The sequence below is a fragment of the Drosophila ananassae genome, chromosome XL (assembly GCF_017639315.1).
Source record: "Drosophila ananassae strain 14024-0371.13 chromosome XL, ASM1763931v2, whole genome shotgun sequence".
Classification (NCBI taxonomy): Eukaryota; Metazoa; Arthropoda; class Insecta; order Diptera; family Drosophilidae; genus Drosophila; species Drosophila ananassae.
The window spans coordinates 7,489,499-7,513,878 of NC_057931.1; the positions used below are offsets into that span (position 1 = coordinate 7,489,499).

Sequence of the window (24,380 nt, forward strand, 5' to 3'; positions counted from 1 at the left end):
AAGTTTCTAATACCTTTATTTAATGTTACATCATTGAAATTGTTAATCAATAAGCAAGGGCTTATATAATATACCTTTTAATTTGAAAAAGTGTCAGTTTAACCCATCAGTGATGCCTCGTGGCAGTTGACAAGTGGGTGGTGGCTTGAGGCATGTGTCTAGAGGCATGAGCCAGGTGGCAAGTGGAAAGTGGCAAGTGGCATGTGGCAGGTGTGGCGGCAGGCCATCTAAACGAATTGCGACCGAGGAAGGTGCGTTGGCAAATCGCTTTTCGCTGCTCTTCATTTCCTGTCTCCATTTCGGTGAAAATCTGCAGCCAGGAAATTCACTTGCCACTCTCTCTGAAAAAAAAATCTGTCAAAAAAAAAAATGTAAAAAAAAAATAAGGGAAATTCAAGTCAATTATCCCTCAGCACGTGTCCTTAAATATTATGCGTAATTATGGCGCTGCAAATGGCGATGGCGATGGCATAATTAGCCCTCTCTCTTCTCACTTTTCTCCTCTCTCTCTCTCTCTCCCTTACTTCCTTCTTCCTTCGCGCCACTTCTCGCTATCCGAGCCTTATTACCGAGCCTCGTGCACCTCCTGTCGATTATCCTTCCTTCTCGAACTGTCAACGCATAAAAGGACAAGGAAATCAATCGAACATTCTAATACTCTTTTTTTAGAAATTTCAATTATTTTAAATAGAAATTTAAATTAAATTTTAATTATTTTTATTGTAGTACTTAAGAAAACCTTTATAAATTTTTATAAAATTAATTTTTAGTTAAAATATTTAATATTAGAATTATTATTTTATAAAAAACACAAACTACTTTCATTATTTTCTTATATTTCTTTCTTTTAAGATATTATTTAAATTATAATTATTTTTAATTAAATAAATTAAGGGTAGTGATTTATTATTCAGTTAAAAAAAAAGGTATTGAAGGCGCGTTTAATGGCTGGCAGGATCACGACCTGGACCCTTAACATGCGCGTCCTGCGAGCCAAAATTTATGCAAATTCCGATGCCTTGAAGGAGGGTCTGGGGTGTCAGCTTCATGCGGTTCGTTCGAGGACATCAGCCGCCCTTAAACCACCTCCTAACCTCTCTCCCCCACCCTCCACCGCATATCCTGCGAAGTGCAAAAGGAAACGCACAGTTGAATAATGTAAGTTATGTTAATGTGTGAGTGGTGGTGGTAGTGATGGTGATGGGGGGCATCGCGTATACGCACAGGTGTACATTACACAGTTGCTGCATTTGCTTATGGCCTTTAAGGGAGTGGACGTTAGAGGGGGTGGGGGCGGGGTTGGGAGGGTAGGTGGATCTAAGCCACAATCCAACTAGCCCACCTTCGTCTTTTTTGCGTTAAAATGGAAAAGTGCAAGTGGAAAGTGGAGAGTGAAGTGTGGAAAGTGGAAAGTGTTTCTCATAACCGAAAGCGAGAGCAAAATTAAATATTCAATTTCCTTTTGCCTTTGCCTTTTTGAGCATATCCTGGCAGGACTCAGCTTTTGCATTTCCGTTGGCGCTCTTTTTAATTTTCAGATACTCCTGCATTAATAATAAATCACGAATTTTTAATATAAATAGTCGCATAAGATTTAATAAGACGGGTTTTAAAAAGTGGCTTTGTTTAGTTTTCTGGGCCAGGAGCAGGATACTGTGGTTATTAACGATTAAAAAGGACATTTTTTGAGAAGGCTGTTTAGTAAATAACTTGACTATTTATTAATTGATTTAAAAATGAACTACCATTTAGGAATCAGGACCCAAAAACCCCTCGATTTGTATCAAAAAATTTAATTGTTGTTTTTTTTTTTCAAAAATTTGCATATAATTTTTGAAAATTGTAGAAAATATTTTAGATATTTATAGAATAGTATTTAAAAAAAGCCAAGAACTGGAAGGAATAAACATTTATGGCTAGTTGAGTGAAATTAATGGAACCACATGGCGTATACTTAATATGAGTTTCTGCATATGGGATATTACGCATACGCATAGTTGTCTGAAAAAAATATTCAAGAAACTAAAGTTTAAAGCTTAAATTCTTAGATATATGACTGGTAATTATTTAAATTAATATTAAACACCAAAAACGATACAAAATGGATGAAAATTGTCGATTGGGGGAGTCGGATAAACAGGAAATGTAGTGACACCTGACAAGTTGATGGACGACAGATATCGTCGTAACCCCCTTAATTCCAAAACTTTCTTTTGCCTTTCACTTCTCCAGGAATTTTCCACTTTCCTATGTAAGTACGCTTGTATATAGGTATTAAGTATATAAGTATATAGAATGAAAGGTATGTGGAAGTGTACGTTTCGCTCCTGTGGGAAACAGGTTGAGGGATAAGTTATGGGTAGTACGAGTGCGGGGCTCAAGGGGGCTTAGGGGGTAAGGCACCGCTGTCAAAATGTCGTCATTGTTCATTCATGAAATGTGCGCCTTTTTACATTTTGCCCAACTGTAGCAGCAGGAGAAAAAATAAAAGCAAAATCCACTGCTAAAAAAATTAAAAATTTAAGAAAATATATATGTTTTTCTGTTTTAAAACCTAAAAAAACATTTTTAAAATGCTTAAATCTATCCCAATTTTAATTCTAACTTTTAAAATACAATATCCTTTTTTTAAATACCAATTTCTCTCAGTGCACTAGCAGCAGCAACAACCGCAATGGCCGCAAAATGAAATGGAGAAAAAAAAAACGTGTAAGAAAAAGGGAATTCCAAATGGAAGTGTGAGGGAAAAGAGAGAAGGCGAAAAAAAATTGAGAAAGGAGTGCTGTGTGTGTATGTGCGTGTGTTTGTGTGCGAGGACACAGCGAGGACGTACGTGCGACTGTGTTTTTTTTTTGTTGTGGTTCCTGCTGCCACTGCCGCTGCCATTGCTGCTGTGTTGCATGCCACACATACAAGCGCACACACTCGCTGACATCATCCGCAGCCGGTTGTGCCACTCAATGTTGCACTGAAATAAATCAGTAAATATTAATATATTATGATTATAATTATTAGAAATTTGAAAATCAATATTTTTTTAAAGGAAAAGCATAATTTATTAAAAATATCGATTATTTAAATCTAGTATTTTTAAAACTATTTATTAGTTAATATCTCAACAAATCGAATGTAAAGTTCTTAACTTTAAGTAAATAAATATATTATTCTGAATTATATATTAATATATGGTAATATATAATTTATATTAATTAATTTTGTTTACTAAAATACCATTAGAATTGTCGAAAATATCGATGAGCAATGCTGATAATTAAAAATATTATTTTAATTGCTAATAATCTTCTAGAAATAATCAAATATGAGCATTATTTAAGAATGTTTGTTTTCTTAAATAAAAAGGATATACATGCATAATAATTGATAAAAAAACGATAGGGATAAAGGATAAAAAGGATATTTAAAGTATCGATAATTTATATATATAAACAATGCACCATGTAGAACACTTTCGCAAACATTTTTCCACAAAGTGTATGTTGATTTTCCTGTGGCAGGACTTTGTGAAAGGCAAAGGACTGACAAAAAGAGGCGTGGCAGCTGGAGCTGGAGCAGGAGCAGGAGGAGCAACAGAGGCAATGGCGATGGCGATGGGACAACACTGTATGGCTAATATCATGTGGGCGGGACCCTGTTGTGCTGTGTTTCTGGCGTAAATATTGTCATTTGTTGCGACATTGAAGTTATTGTTTGTCTGTTTGACGCTGTTCGAATTCCCTCGACTGCGTTCGTTCCATTGGAATCCTTAAAGGACCTTTGAATGTTTGCCCGCAATTAGCTAGATCAACTGGGTGGGGTATCTACATATCCCCTACACCATATACATATATAATGCATATATGTAGCAAGTACATAGTTATGGTGGTTATAAGGTCTAAGGTTATGGTGGGGCGGGAAAAATACCGATCGCCGGCACCTGGGGAGCCCAACTGGCCACAATTATTGGCCAATAAATATCTAGTTCTATTTCTTTGCGTAGAAATGTTTAACTTAAAGTTCTAAAGGGCTTTATTTCAGATATAACTAAAGTGTTATGTGGTCTTCGACTTTTGTTGGCTTTCTTTACCGAAAATACATTCCTTTTTTTTAAATCTACTCTATGAGGGACCACATGGACCACGTCCAAGACCATATCTTGGACAATTCCTACAAGATTCTTCAGCGGAATACCTTAATCGAAAAGTGGATCGATTTCCAGTCATTCTGCATCAAAATCCTGACACAAAATATTTTTTCAAAATTTTTCCATTTTTTGTGGGGGATACCCTTCAAAATGCTGAATTTTCGTCCTTGGCCCATATCCATAGCTATATCTTAGCCAATTCTTATCCGATTCTTGAGCGGAATACCTTAATCGAAAAGTGAATTGATTTCCAATCATTCTGCATCAAAATCCCGACAGAAAATATTTTTTCAAAATTTTTCAAATTCTTGTGGGCCCATCCTGTTTATTAAACTGTTGATTAAAAATGCCAGATAGATGAAAGAATATAAATTTATTGATCACTTATTTCAAGATTTGTGTTTTGAATTTAAAAGTTTCTTACTAAACAGGTAATATTTGAATTAGTTTCTTAAAAAAGCAAGTCTTTTGAATAAGAAGTGTAACTGTGAATACATTTTTCTTGAAAAAAAAACAATTTGTTTGGAGGGAAAAGCCGTTAGAGAAAGGAAGTTTTTATTTTAGTTTGCGAGATTTTCCAACTCATAAAGAGTAAACATTTTTGAAAGACTTGGACCGAAAGTAGGTCTCAGACTTAATTCATTAGCCAGAGAGCTGGTGAGTTTTCTTTTTCTATTACCAGGCACTTGCTTTTTGGTCTATTTTTTTTTCTATTTTTTTTTTTTGCTTTTTCTCCCTGAGTTCTGAGTGCAGGCGCACTTTCTTTTTTTGGCTTTGCGTGCGTTTTGTGCTTTTGCTTTTTTGTGTTTGTTGTGTTTGCGTGTGTGTCCCTTTTAGCAGCCTGCCTTTGCTACAAAAAAAAAAAAACGGTAAAGCAAAGACAGAAGCAGAAGCAGAAGCAGCGACTGAGGCGGAGGCAGAGCAGCCGGAGCCAGAGCTAGAGCCAGAGCCTGTCCCAATGACCGAGTGGCTCTCCTTCGGTTTGTAGTTAGTGTTGTTGTTGTTGCTATTGGTATCGCTGCTACTGCTGCTGCCACTAACTGTTGTTGTCGTTGTCCCTGTAACGGGAAACTGGCACAGCCCGAAGGCGGACGAAGTGCCATCCGAAGCTGAACCGAAGCTTAAACGAAGCGTTGCCGAAGCCGCTGCCGAACCGAACTGAACGAAAGTCGCACTCTGCGGACGCACACGCGATGCGGCAGCTGACAGTTTCAGTAAACCACGGAGACGAACGGATTACGGGTAACGAAACAGCCGTAGTACCAGTACCCCAGTACCAGTAACCAGCCTAGGCAGCCTCAGCCAGAGCGAAAAATAAAAAAAAAAGAAATGAAAACAGGACATCATAAACTTGACAAAAAAAAAAAAAACATAAAAATCAGAAGCGATAAATAAGGATAGAGCCAAAAAAAAAAAAAATGAGAAATTAACCAAAAAAGCCGTAAAGAACGAACAGAAAAACAGTTAACCAAAGAGAGAGAGCAAGGAGAGAGGAGAGATGAGAGAGACGAGGAGCGGTTAACAAAAAAAAGGAAAAAAAAAAACGAAAAAAACGAAAAGTTTACTTGCCTCGCCGTACATGTGTTTCGGTATATATATACCATATATATAATATATAATATACTAATATATTATATATATGTAATATATAACCAGTATCTTGATTAGTGCGCAGGCAAAAAAAAAGGAAACCGAAAGAACAAAGTTTTACATAAGTTCTCTCCTCTCTGTTTCCTACTAGTTTTTTTTTGCCATCGTTTTTTTTGTGATATTTTTTCGAGTGTGACCCAAAAAACAAAAACAAAAAAAAAATACCAAACTACATAAAAGTGCGTGTTCACGTGTGCTTTCAAGAAGAAGAAGAAGCAGATGATGCCGATGATGATGAAGAAGAAGCTAAAGGAGCAGAAGTTGCAGAAGAAAGAGTGCCACAAAAAAAGAAGAAAAAAGATTTGTTATTTCTTTAAACATTTTTTTTCTGTGTGTAAAAGCGCGTGTTCGCCGTGGCGTATACTTGATGTGGCCGCAGCAGCAACGATTGCGTATACGCCTAGTGGCCCTCTCTTTATACATCTGTGTTTGTGTTTCTCTGCGTGTCTGTGTGTGTGTGTGTGTGTGGCTTACATATAAGCGATAAATATGTGTGTATGTGAGTGTGCGTCACACACAACGTGTTACGCAGAGTAACACACACACACACATACAGGCATAAGGACATACACGGAAAGGATGTCCCCCTTCGATTCCCCCTTTAAAAAAAAAAAAAAACTTTGTTGGTTTGTTGTTTTGAATCAGAAGGAAGAAGATGAAGAAGAAGATGAGATGTTAAGAAATGCCCAAAAAAGTAGGCAAAGGAAAATTGTTACAACAATTACAGAGAAAGAAAAGAAAGAAACAAGAAAGGGGGTCGCCGCCACACACACACACATACACACACACTTGTATAAGTGACGGCGGCAGGTCCTAGGAAGTTCCTAGCAGGAGCAGGAGTTGAAAAGGAGCTTAAGGAGCAGGAGTTGCCGCGGACTTTCGATTTTTCGTGACTCGACTCGACTTGAATCGGTTTTCTTGAATGTGTGTTCTCGAGTGTCCTTTTTTTAGTTGCCAGAGCTACTTTATTGTTGTCACTATAGTTGTTGTTGTTGTTGTTGCTGTTGTTGTTGCTCTTAGTGATGGCAGTTTGGCCCCCTTTTTGTCCTCTTTTTTTTTTTTGGGGAAACTCTGCGGCACATTGGCCTGCTGTTTAGGTTATGTGTATCTGGCATGTCCTTTTTCCCTGCCTTTCTTTTTCCTTTTATATTTTTTTTGCGTTTTTTTGTTTTTTTTGTTGTTTTTGTGGAGCGCGCATATGCGACGTCTGCGCTAGCACGAAAAATCATCCAAAAACCAAACCAAACGAGTCTCAACCCAACACAATTCGACTTAGCTCGACTCGACTCGAAAATCAGGAGGCAGGACGAAGACCAGGACGAAGGACGAAGGACGAAGGACGAGGGGCGCTTCACTCACTCACTCAGTCAGTCAGTCAGTCAGTCAGTCAGTCATTCAGTCAGTCAGTCAGTCTGTTGGGCGGCCAGCTCTGGCGCCTTGCTAACTGGCTAAGCCGTGTCCTCGCCTCGTCCTCGTGCTCCGCACGTTCTCTCATCGTCCTTCGACCTCCGTTCTCCCTTCTCCGTTCTCCCTTCTCCGTTCTCCATTCTCCCGTGTCCCGTCTCCCTTTTCCCCCGTTTGCCCTCTCGCTGTCCTTTGTGTCCTCCCCGTCCTGCTTTTGTCCTTTTTCGTTTCGGATTTCAACTTTCGACTCGCGTTTTATTTCGTGCTGTGCGCAAAAGGAGCCGAGAACCGAGGACTCGCGGCCAAAAAAAAAAGGATGAGGATGAGGATGAGGACGAGGCCACGAGGAGCAAAACCCCAAATGCTCCACAAAAAGCGGAGAATGAGATAAACAGAGAGGGCGCTATACCGATAGAAAGAGATCGAGAGAGGCCCGAAAAGAGAGACGGAGGTGGAAAGGGACAAGGGTGCCTCCAATTGCCTTGGCTTCGCTCGCAAGAAAAGCACAAAAAAAAAAAATATAAATCCAAACAAAAAATGGAGAAAAAAATATAAGAAAAAAAAAATTATAAAGGAACCGAAATTGTGCAACGCTTTTTTGAAGTTTTTGAAGTTTTGGGCTAGTCTGCCCCGAAAAGTATACCCCCTAAATATGTAGTACCTCTAGGATCCTGGCCCTTGCATGCCAATTAAATACAAGTCATTGTCACGAAATCCTTATTTATTTATTTAGCAGGATAATTGTTAAATAATTATTTTTATTCTAGAATTTCAGAAATTCAGTTTCTAGATCTAAACATTAGCTCTTGGCCAAGTTTCCCATTCAAAGAAAGTTGTTTTTAAGGAAAACTAAGACTATTTCTGGGCTAGGTCCTTTTGAGATTGTTTTTGATACTTTTTGTACTATTTTTATTTAAATTCTGAAATATTTGTATTTAATTTTTGCCAATAACTAAAGCTAAATCCTGTACAAAACATAAATTTTTGTTTTTTAATACTTACTATTATTCTATATTTTAACTATAGAAAACTATATTCTTAGGAAAGCTTCTGTTTAAATCCCAAATTCGTTTCTAAAATTTTTTTGTGGTTTTTTTAAGTAATTTTAATAGATATAGATTTATAGATCTTTGATAGATATTTTTAAAACTTCTATAGATTCAAGAAAACTAAAGAAATAATCATTATTACTCGAGATTAATGATTATTTGTATTATTTTAGCAGAGAACTATTAAAAAAACTATAACTAAAATAATTAGACCCCTTGCCCAGTTAGCCTTATACTTATTTTTAATAAAAAAACTTCTAAAAAAAGCAAGTAAGGACCGAAATGAAAACGAAAGGACACGCAATCGCTGCCATAAGGGAACAGGAGCCACCACGGCAGGAGAAAGCGAAAATTTTCGTTTCTATTTTTTTGGCCAAAAAACAAAAAAAAATCTATGAACTTTCAACGCACTGGCGTGTGTGTGCGTGTGCTTGAGGTTAGTGCTAGTCCTGGTGTTCCGTTGTCCTGATGTCCTGGCTGGTGTGTGTATTGTAGTGTTTGTCCTGCGACTCTTGGGCGCTAAAATGTGAGAAAGGAAACTTTGTTAGTTACTCCAATCTTTGCTCAAAAAAAATGCTACCTCCCCCCACTCCAGTAGTCCTGTTCAATTGGTTCTCCTTCTATTATTGTTTGTTTGCCACTTTCGGTTTCGGTGTAAAAAATTTACATAACCCAAATTGCGGCATAAATAAATTATTAAATACGTGACGTGCAAATGGTCAAAAATCCAACGAATCAAGGAGCGAGGAGCTAGGAGCTAGGAGCTAGGAGCGAGGAGGGAGAAGGAGGCATGTGTCATGTGCAAGGATTCGATTCTATTGTGCGATTCCCCGGGGCTTGCAATCAGGACGCAATCCAATAAGGAGATTGTGTCCTCGAGACTGCTGCCCGCCATATGGCATATGTGCCACTGTCGTCCTGCTGGTCACTTTCTCAAAAAGGATATGGCATGGGGGGCGTGGAGATCTTCTCTAGAAATTCAATTAGGGCCAAGGCTACTCCAGCCAGATCAGAGGCCCAAAATCGAATACATTTCCAGCAAATCACTAAATTATATTCTTTTTTTTTTTCATTAGTAATTCATAAGTGATTTGCGGCAAGGATGTGCCTGCAATTCTGTGGCAAGTCTGTGGCAGGTGAATTCAATTTGCCACTCGATTGCCGCACTTGTCCCATAAATCATGAAAATCAAATCAATTTATTCAAATAAATCAATTATTTCTTTCTGACCAGAACTCTGGGCTATGTGGCAGCCTTTTAATAATCAACTAAATTAAATTTAAATCAATGGAGGCCTAAATTGCAGGACAGGATTAGCTTTCAGTGGCTCAAGTGACTAATACTAGCTGGGGTTAGAGGTTTGATGGAAAAGTAACAAACATAATTAGGTCTTCATGGCTTCTATGACGATTTTCAAAGAGGAGCCCTTAGAATTTTGTATAAAAAATGTAAAACAAATGATGTTTCTAGATTTTGATGCAGGTTTATGTTGAATCTATCTACAATTATTTTAAGGTATTCCGATAAGGAATCAGATGATTTTTGCCAGAGTTATGTGCTTTTTTGTAGGTCATATAGTAACTTCATACCAATGAGTCGATTTGTAAAGGGGAGCACCTAGAAATTTTTATAAAAAATCAAAAAAAAATGTATTTTTAGATTTTGATGCAGATTTATAGAGAATCGATATACGAATCTTTTAAGGTATTTTGTTTAAAATTCTGATGATTTTCGCCAAAGATATGACCTTTTCCGTGGGCCATATAGAGGTTTCATGATCTTCGAGGGGGAGTCCCTTAAAAATTTTTATAAAAAATATAAAAAAAAAATCCCTTCTCAGATATTGATGCAGATTTATGAAAAACTAATCCACAAATAGTTATAATTATTTCCCAAGATATAACCACCTCTTTATTTAATTTCTAGAATTTCTAATAAATATTTTAATATCACTGTCCATTTATTATTATTTTATAGGCCATAGCCATAAACCTATATTCCTTAGAATTTATTTGAGTTATTTATTATTTAGTTTGCTTAATTGGCATGCAAGTGTGGTATTATCTGTAATTTGAGGAAACCGCAAATGATGGCCAAACTATTGGCACAATGTCCTTATTGAGAGTCCTTTGGATCGATGGCCTGGCGTCCAAATGCGGGTCAGCATGATTTGTGATTATAACTGTTGTTCTATATTTGTGGCAGGGTTGCCACAGTCTCAGGATACGAAACAGGACGGGACGAAACTGGACCCATAAGTTATGAACGCAGTCGGAATTGGCCAGTCAGAGTGGTGCCAAGTGTGCGACCCCCGACCCTCGAGCCCCAACCCCCTTCGCCACGCTATTTGGCGAATTTTGTGCAATTTGTGGCGCAAAAGAGGCGAAAAAGGCATCACACTGATGACCTAAAAATAGAATAAGTCACAAAGGAAAGCGAAGAAGGCATGCGGCGAATAATTGCGGCGAAGGCGAAAAGGGATAACGGCGAGAGTGTGTGGTGTGGAGAGTCTAGTGGGGGGGCAACAAAACTTGTGTTGACAACCAAATGGGTGGTTCTACAGACACACACACACACACACACACACTTACTCTTAAATTGCTTTTCATCTACTTCTTCTACTTCTTCTTCTTCTTCTTCGTGTGCTCCCTTTTATTTGCGGCGAATTGGCGGCGAAGTCGACCAACAGCTGCAACCAAAAACTTCGCTTCCAAAATGGAGTTTCTTTGAAGAAAGAGACAGCTAGTGAGAGGGAGAAATAACGGTCTGCTCTCCAAATCCAGGCTGGACTAACAGTTATCATTTTTTTTGTCCTTTTTTTTGTGGAAAGCTTATTCTAACGGTGCTTAACTTCACGTGCGCGAAAGTTGCATAAACAAAAAAGAAAAGCAACTGTTATTTTTACAGTGTAATAATATGTTTTTTTTTCGAGTGTATAAAAGTGCTCCAATGTGAACAAAAAACTAGAAAAAGTATTCGCTTAGAGAGTGAAAAGAAAATACACTGAAGGAAAAATTACACTTAAATATATACATATAATATTTATTTTTTGATGTGGAAATTATTGATATTTGACGGAAATGGCTTGCTTTTCCCTTTAGGCGACGCTGGCGAAATTGAAACTAAAACAGCAACAGGAAACCACAAATAATAATAATAATAATAATATTAGATATATAATACGGAAACCCCCATTACAATAATAGCAACAGTTGAAGCGAAAGGCAAAACAAATCCCCCAAACAACAACACATACACCCACATAATAATAACAGTAATAATAGAGGAATAAAAGAAAAAAGAAAAACACCAATAACAGCTCTGGGAACAAAACGCAACGTTTGATGAAAATTTTTTTGGCAACACGTCGCGTCGTCTTGGTTGTTGTTTAAAAAAAAATAAATAAAAAATAAAAAAACACACAAAAAATATATAGAAATAAAACAAAAAGAATACACAAACAACAACACCAGCATAATAATAAAAATTTAATAAAAAACAAAAACAAACAAAGAATAAAAAAAAAACAAAATCAACTTTTCTTGTTCTACTGCTTCAACTTTATTCGTCTTCGTCTCCGTAAAAAAAAAATATTAAAAAAAATAAATAAATATATATATATATATATACATATATATGCATATGTGTGTGAGTGCGTCGCGTGTGCGTTGGTGCATGTATGTGTGAGCTACAACAACAACAACAACAACAAAAGCAGCAGCAGCAGAAGCAACATCCAACACAACAATAACAGTTAACAGCGCATCAACAACAGCAACAACTACAACTGCAGCAACAACAACAATAAAATTAAAGCACCACAACAACTACAACAATAAAAAAAAAAAAATAAAATAAAATAAAAACAAAAAACAACAACCAGCAACAATAATAACAACAAAAGCAACAACAACAACAAGAATTACAGCGGCTAGAGAGAGCAGCCAAGCACAACATCGATTGAAATCGATTAAAGGTGAGCCCTTTGTCCGATTATTCGCCCATTTTTCCAATCGAAATAATCGAATTCAGTCCTTTAATGTCTTTTTTTATTCTTATTTGTGTATTATGTTATTAAAAGGCTTATTGTTTATTAATTATTGGGTTAATGGGTTAATTTATGTGTTTTTTTTTTACTAATGAGTGTGAGATTTTAATTAATATTTATTTTTATGTTTGGTTCAATTAAAACAGTATCTCCTAATTTTATTCTTTTTTAAATGTCAAAGAAATAGCTATAAGTTGACTCCTTTTTTACAACTTTAAAATCTTTATATTCCATAAAAAAATATATATATTTTATAGTTACTTACAGTTATTTAAGACTATTAATTAACTCTTAAAGTAATTGAAATAAGTATTAAGAAAGACTTGCAATTAATTTTAGCAATTAAATGTTAAAGAATCCCACATTTTTCTTAAATTGTTATTGTTAAATATTAATTTTTTAAATATTTATTTAATACGAGTCTTAAACATAAGCCTCCCACATAATATGTAATATTTTTTAATTAAATGTAATGATTTTTCTTAGATTTTCCTGAAAAAGCAGCTCCTGCTCCTGCTTGAAAAAAATCATAGCATACTTATTAGGGCAACTGGGGCTTGGGCCATTTAATTGCACTTTTGTAAGCAAGTTTCTGCTTTGAATAGACTTTTTACTCATTTTAACCTGTTTTGTGGAAAAATTGAATACATTTTTTGTATATATTTAAAATTTTTTTGCATAATATTTTTGGCTGGTAATTAGAAAGTTGGGCGAACAAAAGGAACACAGACGCAGCTTGATGAACTTGGCTTGATTATGTCATGGCTTGGTTGGCTGAAAATCCCAGTTAACCGGGCCTATCAATGGGGTATCTCTGTAGCCCCCCCCCCCCCCCCCCCCCCCCCCCCGTCCCTGTCCCCGTCTCCGTCCCTTTGTCCTTTAGTCCCTCGACCGTGGGTCACCACGCCTCTTTGGCCGCCGCCTCCTCCTTCTCCACCTCGTTGCTCTCTCTCTCTCGATGGCTGGCTGGCTGGCATTTCCTTTTGCTTTCCTCGTTGCTCGCTTTTGGGCTACAACCTTTTGCTGGCTTTTGGAGGGCAAACTTTCAGGCTGCCAGGAAAATTGTGAGGAAAATTGTAGGAGCAGGAGCAGGAGCAGAAGGAGGCTAGCCTGTGTAGTGTTTAGCGGGGCGGCGGAGGGGGGTGTATTGAGGGTGAAATTCCTTCACACACAAACACACTAACACGCAGCCATCTGCAGGAGCGGGTTCGTTAAGAGAAGGAAACCCGAAACTGTGTTGTTGTAGTCCATGCCAGGGAGAAAGTGAGCAGAAGAGCGGGAGAGCGAAGCCTAGGCGAGCGAAAAAGAGTTCGCTCTGGGCGCAGGTGAGAGAGCCTTTGCCTTTGCCTCTCTCCGGCTTTCACCCGCTCTCTCCTGCTCTCTCTCTCTCTCTCTGAGAGCATGCAAAATTCATTGACTAACAACATGCCAACTTCGTTCAGTTTTGTTGTCCTTTTTTTATAGTTTATTTTATTTATTTTTTTAATTTTAGCTTTTAATAAAAACTAATTATATTTTTAACAATATATTTATAATTTTTTTAATCAGAACTAGTATGATTTTTTGGCCAAAATAGCAATTCTTTGATTCTTGTTCTGAATTCTGTTTCTTTCTTATTTTTTTTTGCAATTTTTCAGAGCATGACTCATCGGAAAAATTAATTCTGTGCCTGTCATCAGGATAATAACCAAAAATATATATATATATATTTTTATTGTTTTTGTTGCAAATGCCATGAATGAAACAAACACTCACACACACCCCTCACACACACACAAGCTTACATAAATATATGCTCATATTGCCGAGGACTTTTCTATGCTGTATGTTATGCGTTTGTGTGTGTGTGTATGTGTGAAAATATCGAACTGACCTACTTTTATGCTCAATACACACACACACATACACACCCGCACACACACACACACACGCCAAAAATTCCCACACACGAACAGAGGAGATTGCTGGGAAATGGAAAAAGAGTGCTTTGACCTTAGCGGAGGCTGCTTATATAAGTCCCCGACTGTCCATCTGTCCGCCCGAAGAAAGTCCGATAATCTTAATCTTGTTGGAATATTTTTGTGGTTTCTGTATGAGAGGATAATTATGGGAAAAATAATATAACTACTACTCTTTTTGTCTTGTTCGGCATTTAATTTAAATAAGTTTTCTGATTTATCTGATATTTAGTGTTCATACTATAGATTTTGGTATATAATAAATTATTCTGATTATTTAGTGCAGTACTTAGTACTTGGTATTTACAATAATAGTTTTATTGTTGATTCAATAATCCTTAAACCCGATAAAGTCAGCTTCAGGTTTAAATTGTTTTGTTTTATTTCTAAATTTTTCTGATGATTTTCTGATCCCTTCAACTTCCTAGATTTCCACATAGGACCCCTATCGGTGGCTATATCTCTGCCAATTCCCATCCGATTCTCAAGCGGAATACCTTAATTGATTTGTATGTCGATTTCCCGTCAATCTGCATCAAAATCTGAGATCGAAATACTTTTGTAAATTTTTTCAACTTTTCCTGATGGAACCCCTTGCGAAATCCTGGATTTCCCTATCGGACCCCTACCGGTGGCTATATCTCTGCCAATTCCCACCCGATTCTCAAGCGGAATACCTTAATCGATTTGTATGTCGATTCCCCGTCAATCTGCATCAAAGTCTGAGATCGAAATATTTTTTGAAATTTTTTCAACTTTTCCTGATGGAACCCCTTGCGAAATCCTGGATTTCCTTATAGGGCCCCTATCGGAGGCTATATCTCTGCCAATTCCCATCCGATTCTCAAGCGGAATACCTTAATCGATTTGTATGTCGATTCCCCATCAATCTGCATCAAAATCTGAGATCGAAATATTTTTTGAAATTTTTTCAACTTTTCCTGATGGAACCCCTTGCGAAATCCTGGATTTCCTTATAGGGCCCCTATCGGAGGCTATATCTCTGCCAATTCCCATCCGATTCTCAAGCGGAATACGTTAATCGATTTGTATGTCGATTCCCCGTCAATCTGCATCAAAATCTGAGATCGAAATATTTTTTGAAATTTTTTCAACTTTTCCTGATGGAACCCCTTGCGAAATCCTGGATTTCCCTATAGGACCCCTACCGGTGGCTATATCTCTGCCATTTCCCACCCGATTCTCAAGCGGAATACCTTAATCGATTTGTATATCGATTCCCCGTCAATCTGCATCAAAATCTGAGAACGAAATATTTTTTGAAATTTTTTCAACTTTTCCTGATGGAACCCCTTGCGAAATCCTGGATTTCCTTATAGGACCCCTATCAGTGGCTATATCTCTGCCAATTCTCACTCGATTATCCAGCGGAATACCTCAATCGATTACTATATCGATTCCCCGCCGATCTGCATCAAAATCTGAGATCGAAATATTTTTTGAAATTTTTTCAACTTTTCCTGATGGAACCCCTTGCGAAATCCTGGATTTCCCTATCGGACCCCTACCGGTGGCTATATCTCTGCCAATTCCCACCCGATTCTCAAGCGGAATACCTTAATCGATTTGTATGTCGATTCCCCGTCAATCTGCATCAAAGTCTGAGATCGAAATATTTTTTGAAATTTTTTCAACTTTTCCTGATGGAACCCCTTGCGAAATCCTGGATTTCCTTATAGGACCCCTATCGGTGGCTATATCTCTGCCAATTCCCTTCCGATTCTCCAGCGGAATACCTTAATCGATTTGTATATCGATTCCCCGCCAATCTGCATCAAAATCTGAGATCGAAATATTTTTTGAAATTTTTTCAACTTTTCCTGATGGAACCCCTTGCGAAATCCTGGATTTCCCTATCGGACCCCTACCGGTGGCTATATCTCTGCCAATTCCCACCCGATTCTCAAGCGGAATACCTTAATCGATTTGTATGTCGATTCCCCGTCAATCTGCATCAAAGTCTGAGATCGAAATATTTTTTGAAATTTTTTCAACTTTTCCTGATGGAACCCCTTGCGAAATCCTGGATTTCCTTATAGGACCCCTATCAGTGGCTATATCTCTGCCAATTCTCACTCGATTATCCAGCGGAATACCTCAATCGATTACTATATCGATTCCCCGCCGATCTGCATCAAAATCTGAGATCGAAATATTTTTTGAAATTTTTTCAACTTTTCCTGATGGAACCCCTTGCGAAATCCCGGATTTCCTTATAGGACCCCTATCGGTGGCTATATCTCTGCCAATTCCCTTCCGATTCTCCAGCGGAATACCTTAATCGATTTGTATATCGATTCCCCGCCAATCTGCATCAAAATCTGAGATCGAAATATTTTTTGAAATTTTTTCAACTTTTCCTGATGGAACCCCTTGCGAAATCCTGGATTTCCCTATCGGACCCCTACCGGTGGCTATATCTCTGCCAATTCCCACCCGATTCTCAAGCGGAATACCTTAATCGATTTGTATGTCGATTCCCCGTCAATCTGCATCAAAGTCTGAGATCGAAATATTTTTTGAAATTTTTTCAACTTTTCCTGATGGAACCCCTTGCGAAATCCTGGATTTCCTTATAGGACCCCTATCAGTGGCTATATCTCTGCCAATTCTCACTCGATTATCCAGCGGAATACCTCAATCGATTACTATATCGATTCCCCGCCGATCTGCATCAAAATCTGAGATCGAAATATTTTTTGAAATTTTTTCAACTTTTCCTGATGGAACCCCTTGCGAAATCCTGGATTTCCTTATAGGACCCCTATCGGTGGCTATATCTCTGCCAATTCCCTTCCGATTCTCCAGCGGAATACCTTAATCGATTTGTATATCGATTCCCCGTCAATCTGCATCAAAGTCTGAGATCGAAATATTTTTTGAAATTTTTTCAACTTTTCCTGATGGAACCCCTTGCGAAATCCTGGATTTCCCTATCGGACCCCTACCGGTGGCTATATCTCTTCCAATTCCCTTCCGATTCTCAAGCGGAATACCTTAATCGATTTGTATGTCGATTCCCCGTCAATCTGCATCAAAATCTGAGATCGAAATATTTTTTGAAATTTTTTCAACTTTTCCTGATGGAACCCCTTGCGAAATCCTGGATTTCCTTATAGGACTGGCTATATCTCTGTCAATTCTGATCCGATTCTCTAAAACCTTAAATGTTAATTAAAATTAACAACTGGCACTGTTTTCCTTTTACTATTAATTTTAATTTTGTTCATCCAATATATATATTAAATAGAATATAAATTTTTATTACTCGGTTGAAGGTATATATATGTTGTTAGCTTTTATTGATTGGCCACTGTTTGTGTTTTGTGGATTTTACTTTTGATTGCATTTCATTTAATGGGAATCGTCGTCTGCGGTAATCCAATTAGCCGGCTGTTGAGGTTTCCATTTCGATGTGGCTCTCAGGGATCAATGTGCTAGCTTCCAACACCTCTAGATATTCAATTTCTTTATATTTTATATTTAAAATGTAATATATATTGTCTATAATAATTGATGTTCTTATTTTAATTGCAGTATTGTGCTAAGCGGCGGGCGCTAATCGAACATGGCGCCTCGGATATAGTTGTAGCTTTAATGTAGCAGGCGACATCCATGTGCCTCATGTAAGTACTAACTTTTCGCACAAAAATCCAAAAATATACACGCATAATTACGATTACTTATTAAACAATCCCTCATTCAAACGCGTAATTACACGTACGCTCTTTTATGGCATCGGAACACGTCAGTTCGATTCTCCATTTATTGAGTTAAGTCCGTCACAATGGACAAATTATTTGGCGGTCATCGTAATTGGATGAATTGCTCATTTCGAGTTGCTTTAAATGTCAATAAATGGGATTGTGCTCGTGTCCAAACAATGCCTCCACATCTGTGATTGTGAAATAATTAAATCATGTAGTTTTAATGATAAGCGTGGGAGTTATTTTTGAAAAAATCCAAAAGAGGCATAGTTCTAAATGTGCAAGTCAAAGATTTTAAGGAAATATTTTGATAAGCAGCTAGTAACTAGTAATTGTAACTAGTAACTAATAACTACTGATTAGTAAAGAGTAACTAGTAACTAACTAATAACTAATAACAAAGAATGTAAAGACTAGTAACTAGTAACGAGTAATTATAACTAGTGACTAGTTACTACTGTTTACCGGAGAGTAACTAGTAACTAGAAACTAATAACTAGTAGTTAGTAATCGAAACTAACCTTAAATTAACCAAAAAAACCATTTCTCGCCCTTTTTTTTCAGGCCTTGGAAATCTAAGGCTCTCATCGTTGGCCGCATAGACAATGACAGAAGATTCCGACTCGATATCTGAGGAAGAACGCAGTTTGTTCCGTCCCTTTACCCGCGAATCATTGGTGCAAATCGAACAACGCATTGCCGCTGAACATGAAAAGCAGAAGGAGCTGGAAAGAAAGAGAGCCGAGGGAGAGGTGGTAATTATTTCTAGCTGAATGTCGTAAAGCTTACATAATATATGCATTACGCATATATATATACTATATATATTTATGTGTGCCTTCTCTATTGCTCTATCTGTATCTGTATATCCGTATATGTATCTCTCTTTCTCCTCGTCCAAGTGAATTGACATCCAATTGAGATCGAATGCCAATCGATAATCGTTGATCGATAATCGATAGACCTAATCGTGAGCTATCGATTAACGATCAGCGAGTAACCCAATAGCCGCTATTGTGCGCTTTTGTTCGTGCTTCAACTTAAGCCTGAACGTCTATTTTTACCAACTAAACATATATATACTTTATATATCCTACTAACTACTACATAATCTATCGAAATGTGTCATCCCTATCATCGCTACTATCATTTATCGATAAAAAGATCAACCCATTCCAAGCCTATCTGTAAATGTCATTTAAAAAATCAAACTATCTATGGATCTGTCCCGCTTCCAACTCTCTCTCAACTTCCAACTAAACTCTGAACTCTGAACTCTGAACTTTAACCTTTGTACTCTGTCCAGTCTCTACTGTACTATTATTTCTCACACCAGTGTAAATTCGTAACTTCTCGTAAATGTTTCTCGTAAATCGTAGCATTACATCCACCAGAACTTTCTGTTTCAGTCTTTTCAATTATTTTTTCAACAAAATTCCAAAAATATATTATCGTATGTAAAATGTAAAAGTGAACCAAAAGTGAATTATATGTTTTATCTTTTAATTATTTAATTTCCTTATTCTCAGCATATGATGCCCCAAAATCCACAAATCCCAAAATTAAAAATTATATATTTGTATCGTAATTATTATCGAAATCTGTAAAATTTCTCTCCTGCCATAAACGTTGTATGTTTGTTCGTTTGTTGGATTGTTTGTTTGTTTGTTTGGTTGTTTGTTTGTCGGTTCGTTTAATTGTTTCTTCTTTTCGAATATATATTTGAGAGAGTAAGAATTACTGTGTATTCCGTATTTGAAAACCATTGGCTTCGTACTGTGTTCTAATGTGTACTCCTAATCCGAAATACCTAATCAACTTAAATGTATTATTGCGTAAAATTATGATTTCTGATCTGCAACTCCATTTATGGCATTATTTCATTGTAATCGTACCGTAAACTATTCAAGGCTAAAAAAAACTTTATTATTTTTAATTATCCGATTCAAATTTGTTTACATTTTTGATTTAAAAAAAGAAAAAAAAAAACAAAATAAAGGTCCCTCGTCCACATAAATGTCCATGTCGAACTCCATAAACCCACTCGCCACCTCAGCAGAACTTTCCACGAACTTTCCTGTAAATAGTCAACTCGCCTGTGAATATGTCCTCAAAAGTCAGTAAATCAGTCATTAGATCAGAAAATCAGACCATTAATTAATCATCCATTGAAAGATAGGAACTATAATGAAAACTGTGATTCGGATTCAAAAGCTAACCATCCCGGAGTGGATAGATTCTAGCCGAGATGCTAGCTCAGATCTTGTAAAAAATCATCCAAGAAATAACATCCATGGCACTCTGATAGAATCTGTGTGTGAATAAGTTCATTGCGCACCATAGAACTGTCTCTAATTTTCCCTTCTCCAGACATGTTTTTCATTCAAAATAACTCCATCAAAATCATAGGTTAGCTAAAGAATAATTTCCAAAAACTACTATTTATAAAAACAAAAACTGAAAAAACTGCTCGCCTACATAACCAATTTCTACCATTTGTTTTTTCTTTTCCGTGTACTCTTTTTTCCGTTTCATTTAAAACTTTTTCTCTACTCTTTTATATATATTATATTATATATAAAAACTAAAAACAAAATGCTCTCCTTTCAACGAAACTTTTGCGCGCTGCTGTCTGGATGTAAAAAATAAAAAAAATATATCAATTTTAATATAAATGAAAAACAAACAAAAAAAAAATGCCAATTTGGCGCTTGCATAATGCAACAAAAAATGAATCTAAAAACAAACCCTTTTTTTCCACTATTACTATGCTATTTTTGTAACTTCAACTTGAATATGATGATCGTTATGAAATTCCCTAAACCAAAAACCAAATCCAAATCTTCTTTCAGCCGCAATATGGTCGCAAGAAAAAACAAAAAGAAGTAAGATTTTCCTCAGAAACTAAAAAAAAAAAATAAAATAAAAATAAAAAGAAACCCCCCCCAACAACCACTGAAAAAAAAATAACACCATTACACACACACCACCTCCCACCCTTGACCCTCGAGAAACTCAATTGAAAAGGATATTATTATTTTATTTTTATATATATTTTTTATTGCCACGAATTGTTTTTATTTTTTAGCCGAAACAAAATATTTGCTTTGCTTTCGTTTTTTGCTGCAACTATATTTAATTATTAATTAAATAATATATCAAGCCAGCCAAAAATAAATAATTATATATATAATTATGATGTTCCACTTAGTTCAGTTTGATTTTGAACCAGAGCCCCCCCTCCAGATTCAAGAAGTATCTTATATCTTTGTATCCTTCCTCTTAACAGTAGCCTTGTATCTATGTATATCGTATCCTCGTACTATATCTTTGTCTTACTGCAATAACTGCAATCTTTCAAATATTCCAAATATCTCAAATATTCAATATTAATTATGAAATATTATCCCACTGCCCAGGGCCGCTTAAAAATAAACAAAAAAAAAAATACAAAAGAAAACCAATTCTCACCTGTAAATAGCCAAAGAAAAACTCTAGCAGCTGAAAATATGCTTCAAACTTTCGCTTTTTTGAGCTTTTTTTGATGTAAGTTCTTTCAGGGATGTTTTTAAAATTAAATTTAAAGGATTCTGCATAAAATATTATATTTTTGAATTATATATTTTATTTTTTTAATAAAGATATAAACAGAAACAAAATGGGAAAAGTTTGAATAAAGGCACTTTATTTTCTAAAAAGGCAGTATAGGCCACAGTTTTCTTTATATTTTAATATCTTATATCCTTAAAAATATTATATAAATATTTTATTTAAATTAAATATAAAAAGAAACTCAATTTTAATATTTCTGTAAATATTATAAGCTCTTACTCTTTAAATTTCCAAAAAAAAAAAAGAAAAGAAAACCTCCTGAAAGTACCTTAAGATCCTTCGGCTATCCGAAGCTAGAACCGCCATTTTTTTTTCTTCCATAGTACATATATTTAATATGCATTACTTTGAAATATAACGCCAAAGGATATGAGTGCGTAAATATCCTTTTGTGATCCTTGTGTGTGGCATTGCCGCAGCCGGGGGGCTTCAATCACTTATCGAGCTGCCGCTGAGTGGCTGCTAAGAAGCTTAGCGAATGTCCTGGAGGAGTATTAAGCTGCCACGCCCCCGTTAAGTCCTTTACCGCCCCACTACCCACTACCCACTACTACTACTACCTACCACCTACCACTATATATGTGTAACTGTAATTGTATTTGGTATTTTAATGTGTAACCGTGTATCTTTGAGTATCGTTGTGTGCGTATGTGTTGCATTTATTTATTTTTTTATACTCTATATCGGTATATTATATAGTTACCCGATTCTGAACCCGATTTGGTATATGATAGGCATAGGCTAGTCGATAGGTGTATCCGAGAGATAGGTTTCTTTTGACCATACTATGCAGATGTCTGATGATTTCCAGCCGCGAGCAATCGGCAAAGATATTACCATTTTTGCCTTGCTCCGCGCCACACAATTGCTTTAATTTTTTTTTTAGATATATATATAGAAGAATACCTATGTATATATACAGTAGGGAGCAAAATTGAGTACATGTTGAAAATTTGATGTTTAGGTGCTCATAACACATAAACGCGAAAGTAAATGGTAACACCTTTTTTTTCTAAGATTATATATCTTATTCATAACAAAATGGCATATTTATTTTAACCATTAAAGAAGCCGTTTACTAGATATAAATTAAAATCAGTAGCAACATGCAATATACTCAGACTAAGATGATATGACACAAAAAGGAAACAAGATATTTTTAATACTTGGTCCAAAGACCCTGGTTTTTAATGACATTGTTTAGTCTCCTTGGCATGCTCTCTATCAGATTTTGGATAATTTCTTTTGGAATTTTTTTCCATTCGTTTTCTATACGCCTCCAAAGCTCGTCCAGATTGCTAGGGGCTGCCTCATATCGTCCTAGCCGTCGCTTCACAATTGCCCACAAGTTTTCTATTGGATTGAGGTCGGGACTTTGAGCAGGCCAATCCATAAGTGTAAAAACTTGATTTTTCAGCCAACCTTTAACGATTTTGGCAGTATGTTTCGGGTCATTGTCATGTTGAAAAATTAATTCCTGTTCGGGATAGGCGCATTTTTCTATGAAATCGGGTAGATTGTTTTTCAGGATTTCTAGGTAGTCTTCTTTATGCATTATGCCATCGATCTTGATAAGTTTCCCTGTGTTCCACCATGTAAAACACCCCCAAACCATAACATTTCCCCCACCATGCTTCACACTTTCCCTGATATGGGTTCTATTTAGCTTTTCCCCAGGTCTGCGCCAGCAATACTGCTTTCCATCCGATTGCATTCGATTAAATTTTGATTCGTCGGACCATATCACACGTTTCCACTGTTCTGTGGTCCAATTTTTATGATCTCGTGCAAATTTGAGGCGAGCCCTAGCATTCTTTTTGGAAATAGATGGTTTATTTTTTTTCACGGCTGCCTTATACCCTATTTTTTTTAAAGCCCTTCTGGCTGTCCATCGACTGACATTTTTTTGGATTTCCGTCGAAGCCTCTTTCGGGGTTAAATTTCTATTTTTCCTCATTCTTTGCATCATGAGCCTAGCATCAGAGTCCTTTAAAAGGCGAGGGCGACCACTTAAATTTTTTGACTTCACATTTTTCCTTTTTTGGACTCTGACCACCACTGATTGGCTTATGTTAAGTTTTTTTCCAATGGCACGCGTTGAGAAACCTTGATTTGTTAAAGAAACAATGCTGTTCTCTTGATCTGACGATGTTTTTTTCATTTTATCACAAAAACAAAAAGAAAATTTTAGATCAATGAAGAAACTTTCTTTGACGTGTCGCTCTCTGAGTTATGATGGTGAAAGGTGACTTATTATTACAGGGGTTTCTTTAATAAAAGCAACAATACAGTTCGAATCACGACAGGTTCTAAACTGAGTATATGCATGTTGCTACTGATTTTAATTTATATCTAGTAAACGGCTTCTTTAATGGTTAAAATAAATATGCCATTTTGTTATGAATAAGATATATAATCTTAGAAAAAAAAGGTGTTACCATTTACTTTCGCGTTTATGTGTTATGAGAACCTAAACATCAAATTTTCAACATGTACTCAATTTTGCTCCCTACTGTATATATAATATATGGGACGATGTGTATAAAATAAAGAGATATAAAGAAAAAATGGGAGCAGCAGCAGGGAGATGAGTCATCGAGTTGCAGAAGGTCAGCCAGCGTATTGTAAGTTGTGTGGCAATTGAATCGCGTAAGTTGTGTTCCCAAGGATAATCGCAGGATATCGGAGTATTGCTGGGATTGCCAAAAACATAGTCCATAAATAGCATGTCATATTTGTATATCCTGTATCCCAGCAATATCCTGTCTGTTAGTGTCTTTTCTTTCTACT

At 36.4% G+C, this 24,380-nt stretch overlaps 1 protein-coding gene and 1 long non-coding RNA gene across 37 annotated transcripts in view; both read left to right on the top strand.

Moving 5' to 3' along the window:
- The first annotated feature begins 5,015 nt into the window (after positions 1-5,015).
- On the top strand, positions 5,016-11,529 carry LOC116655562. The gene is made up of 2 exons (XR_004310631.2): positions 5,016-5,383; positions 11,346-11,529. It is a non-coding gene; the product is annotated as an uncharacterized LOC116655562 (long non-coding RNA).
- Positions 11,530-12,047: 518 nt separating this feature from the next.
- LOC116654462 (sodium channel protein para) overlaps positions 12,048-24,380 on the top strand; it is a 68,231-nt gene continuing 55,898 nt past the window's right edge. For 13 of the 36 annotated variants that reach the window (XM_044717084.1, XM_044717098.1, XM_044717108.1 and 10 more), the window contains exons 1-4: positions 12,048-12,220; positions 17,809-17,897; positions 18,543-18,730; positions 20,831-20,863. In XM_044717084.1, the coding sequence (XP_044573019.1) occupies positions 18,584-18,730; positions 20,831-20,863 (180 nt within the window). In that variant the 5' untranslated portion in view covers positions 12,048-12,220; positions 17,809-17,897; positions 18,543-18,583. Of the gene's footprint in view, positions 12,221-17,808; positions 17,898-18,542; positions 18,734-20,830; positions 20,864-24,380 lie in introns of all 36 variants that reach the window. The other 23 variants (XM_044717082.1, XM_044717106.1, XM_044717092.1 and 20 more) reach the window with 8 other exon arrangements.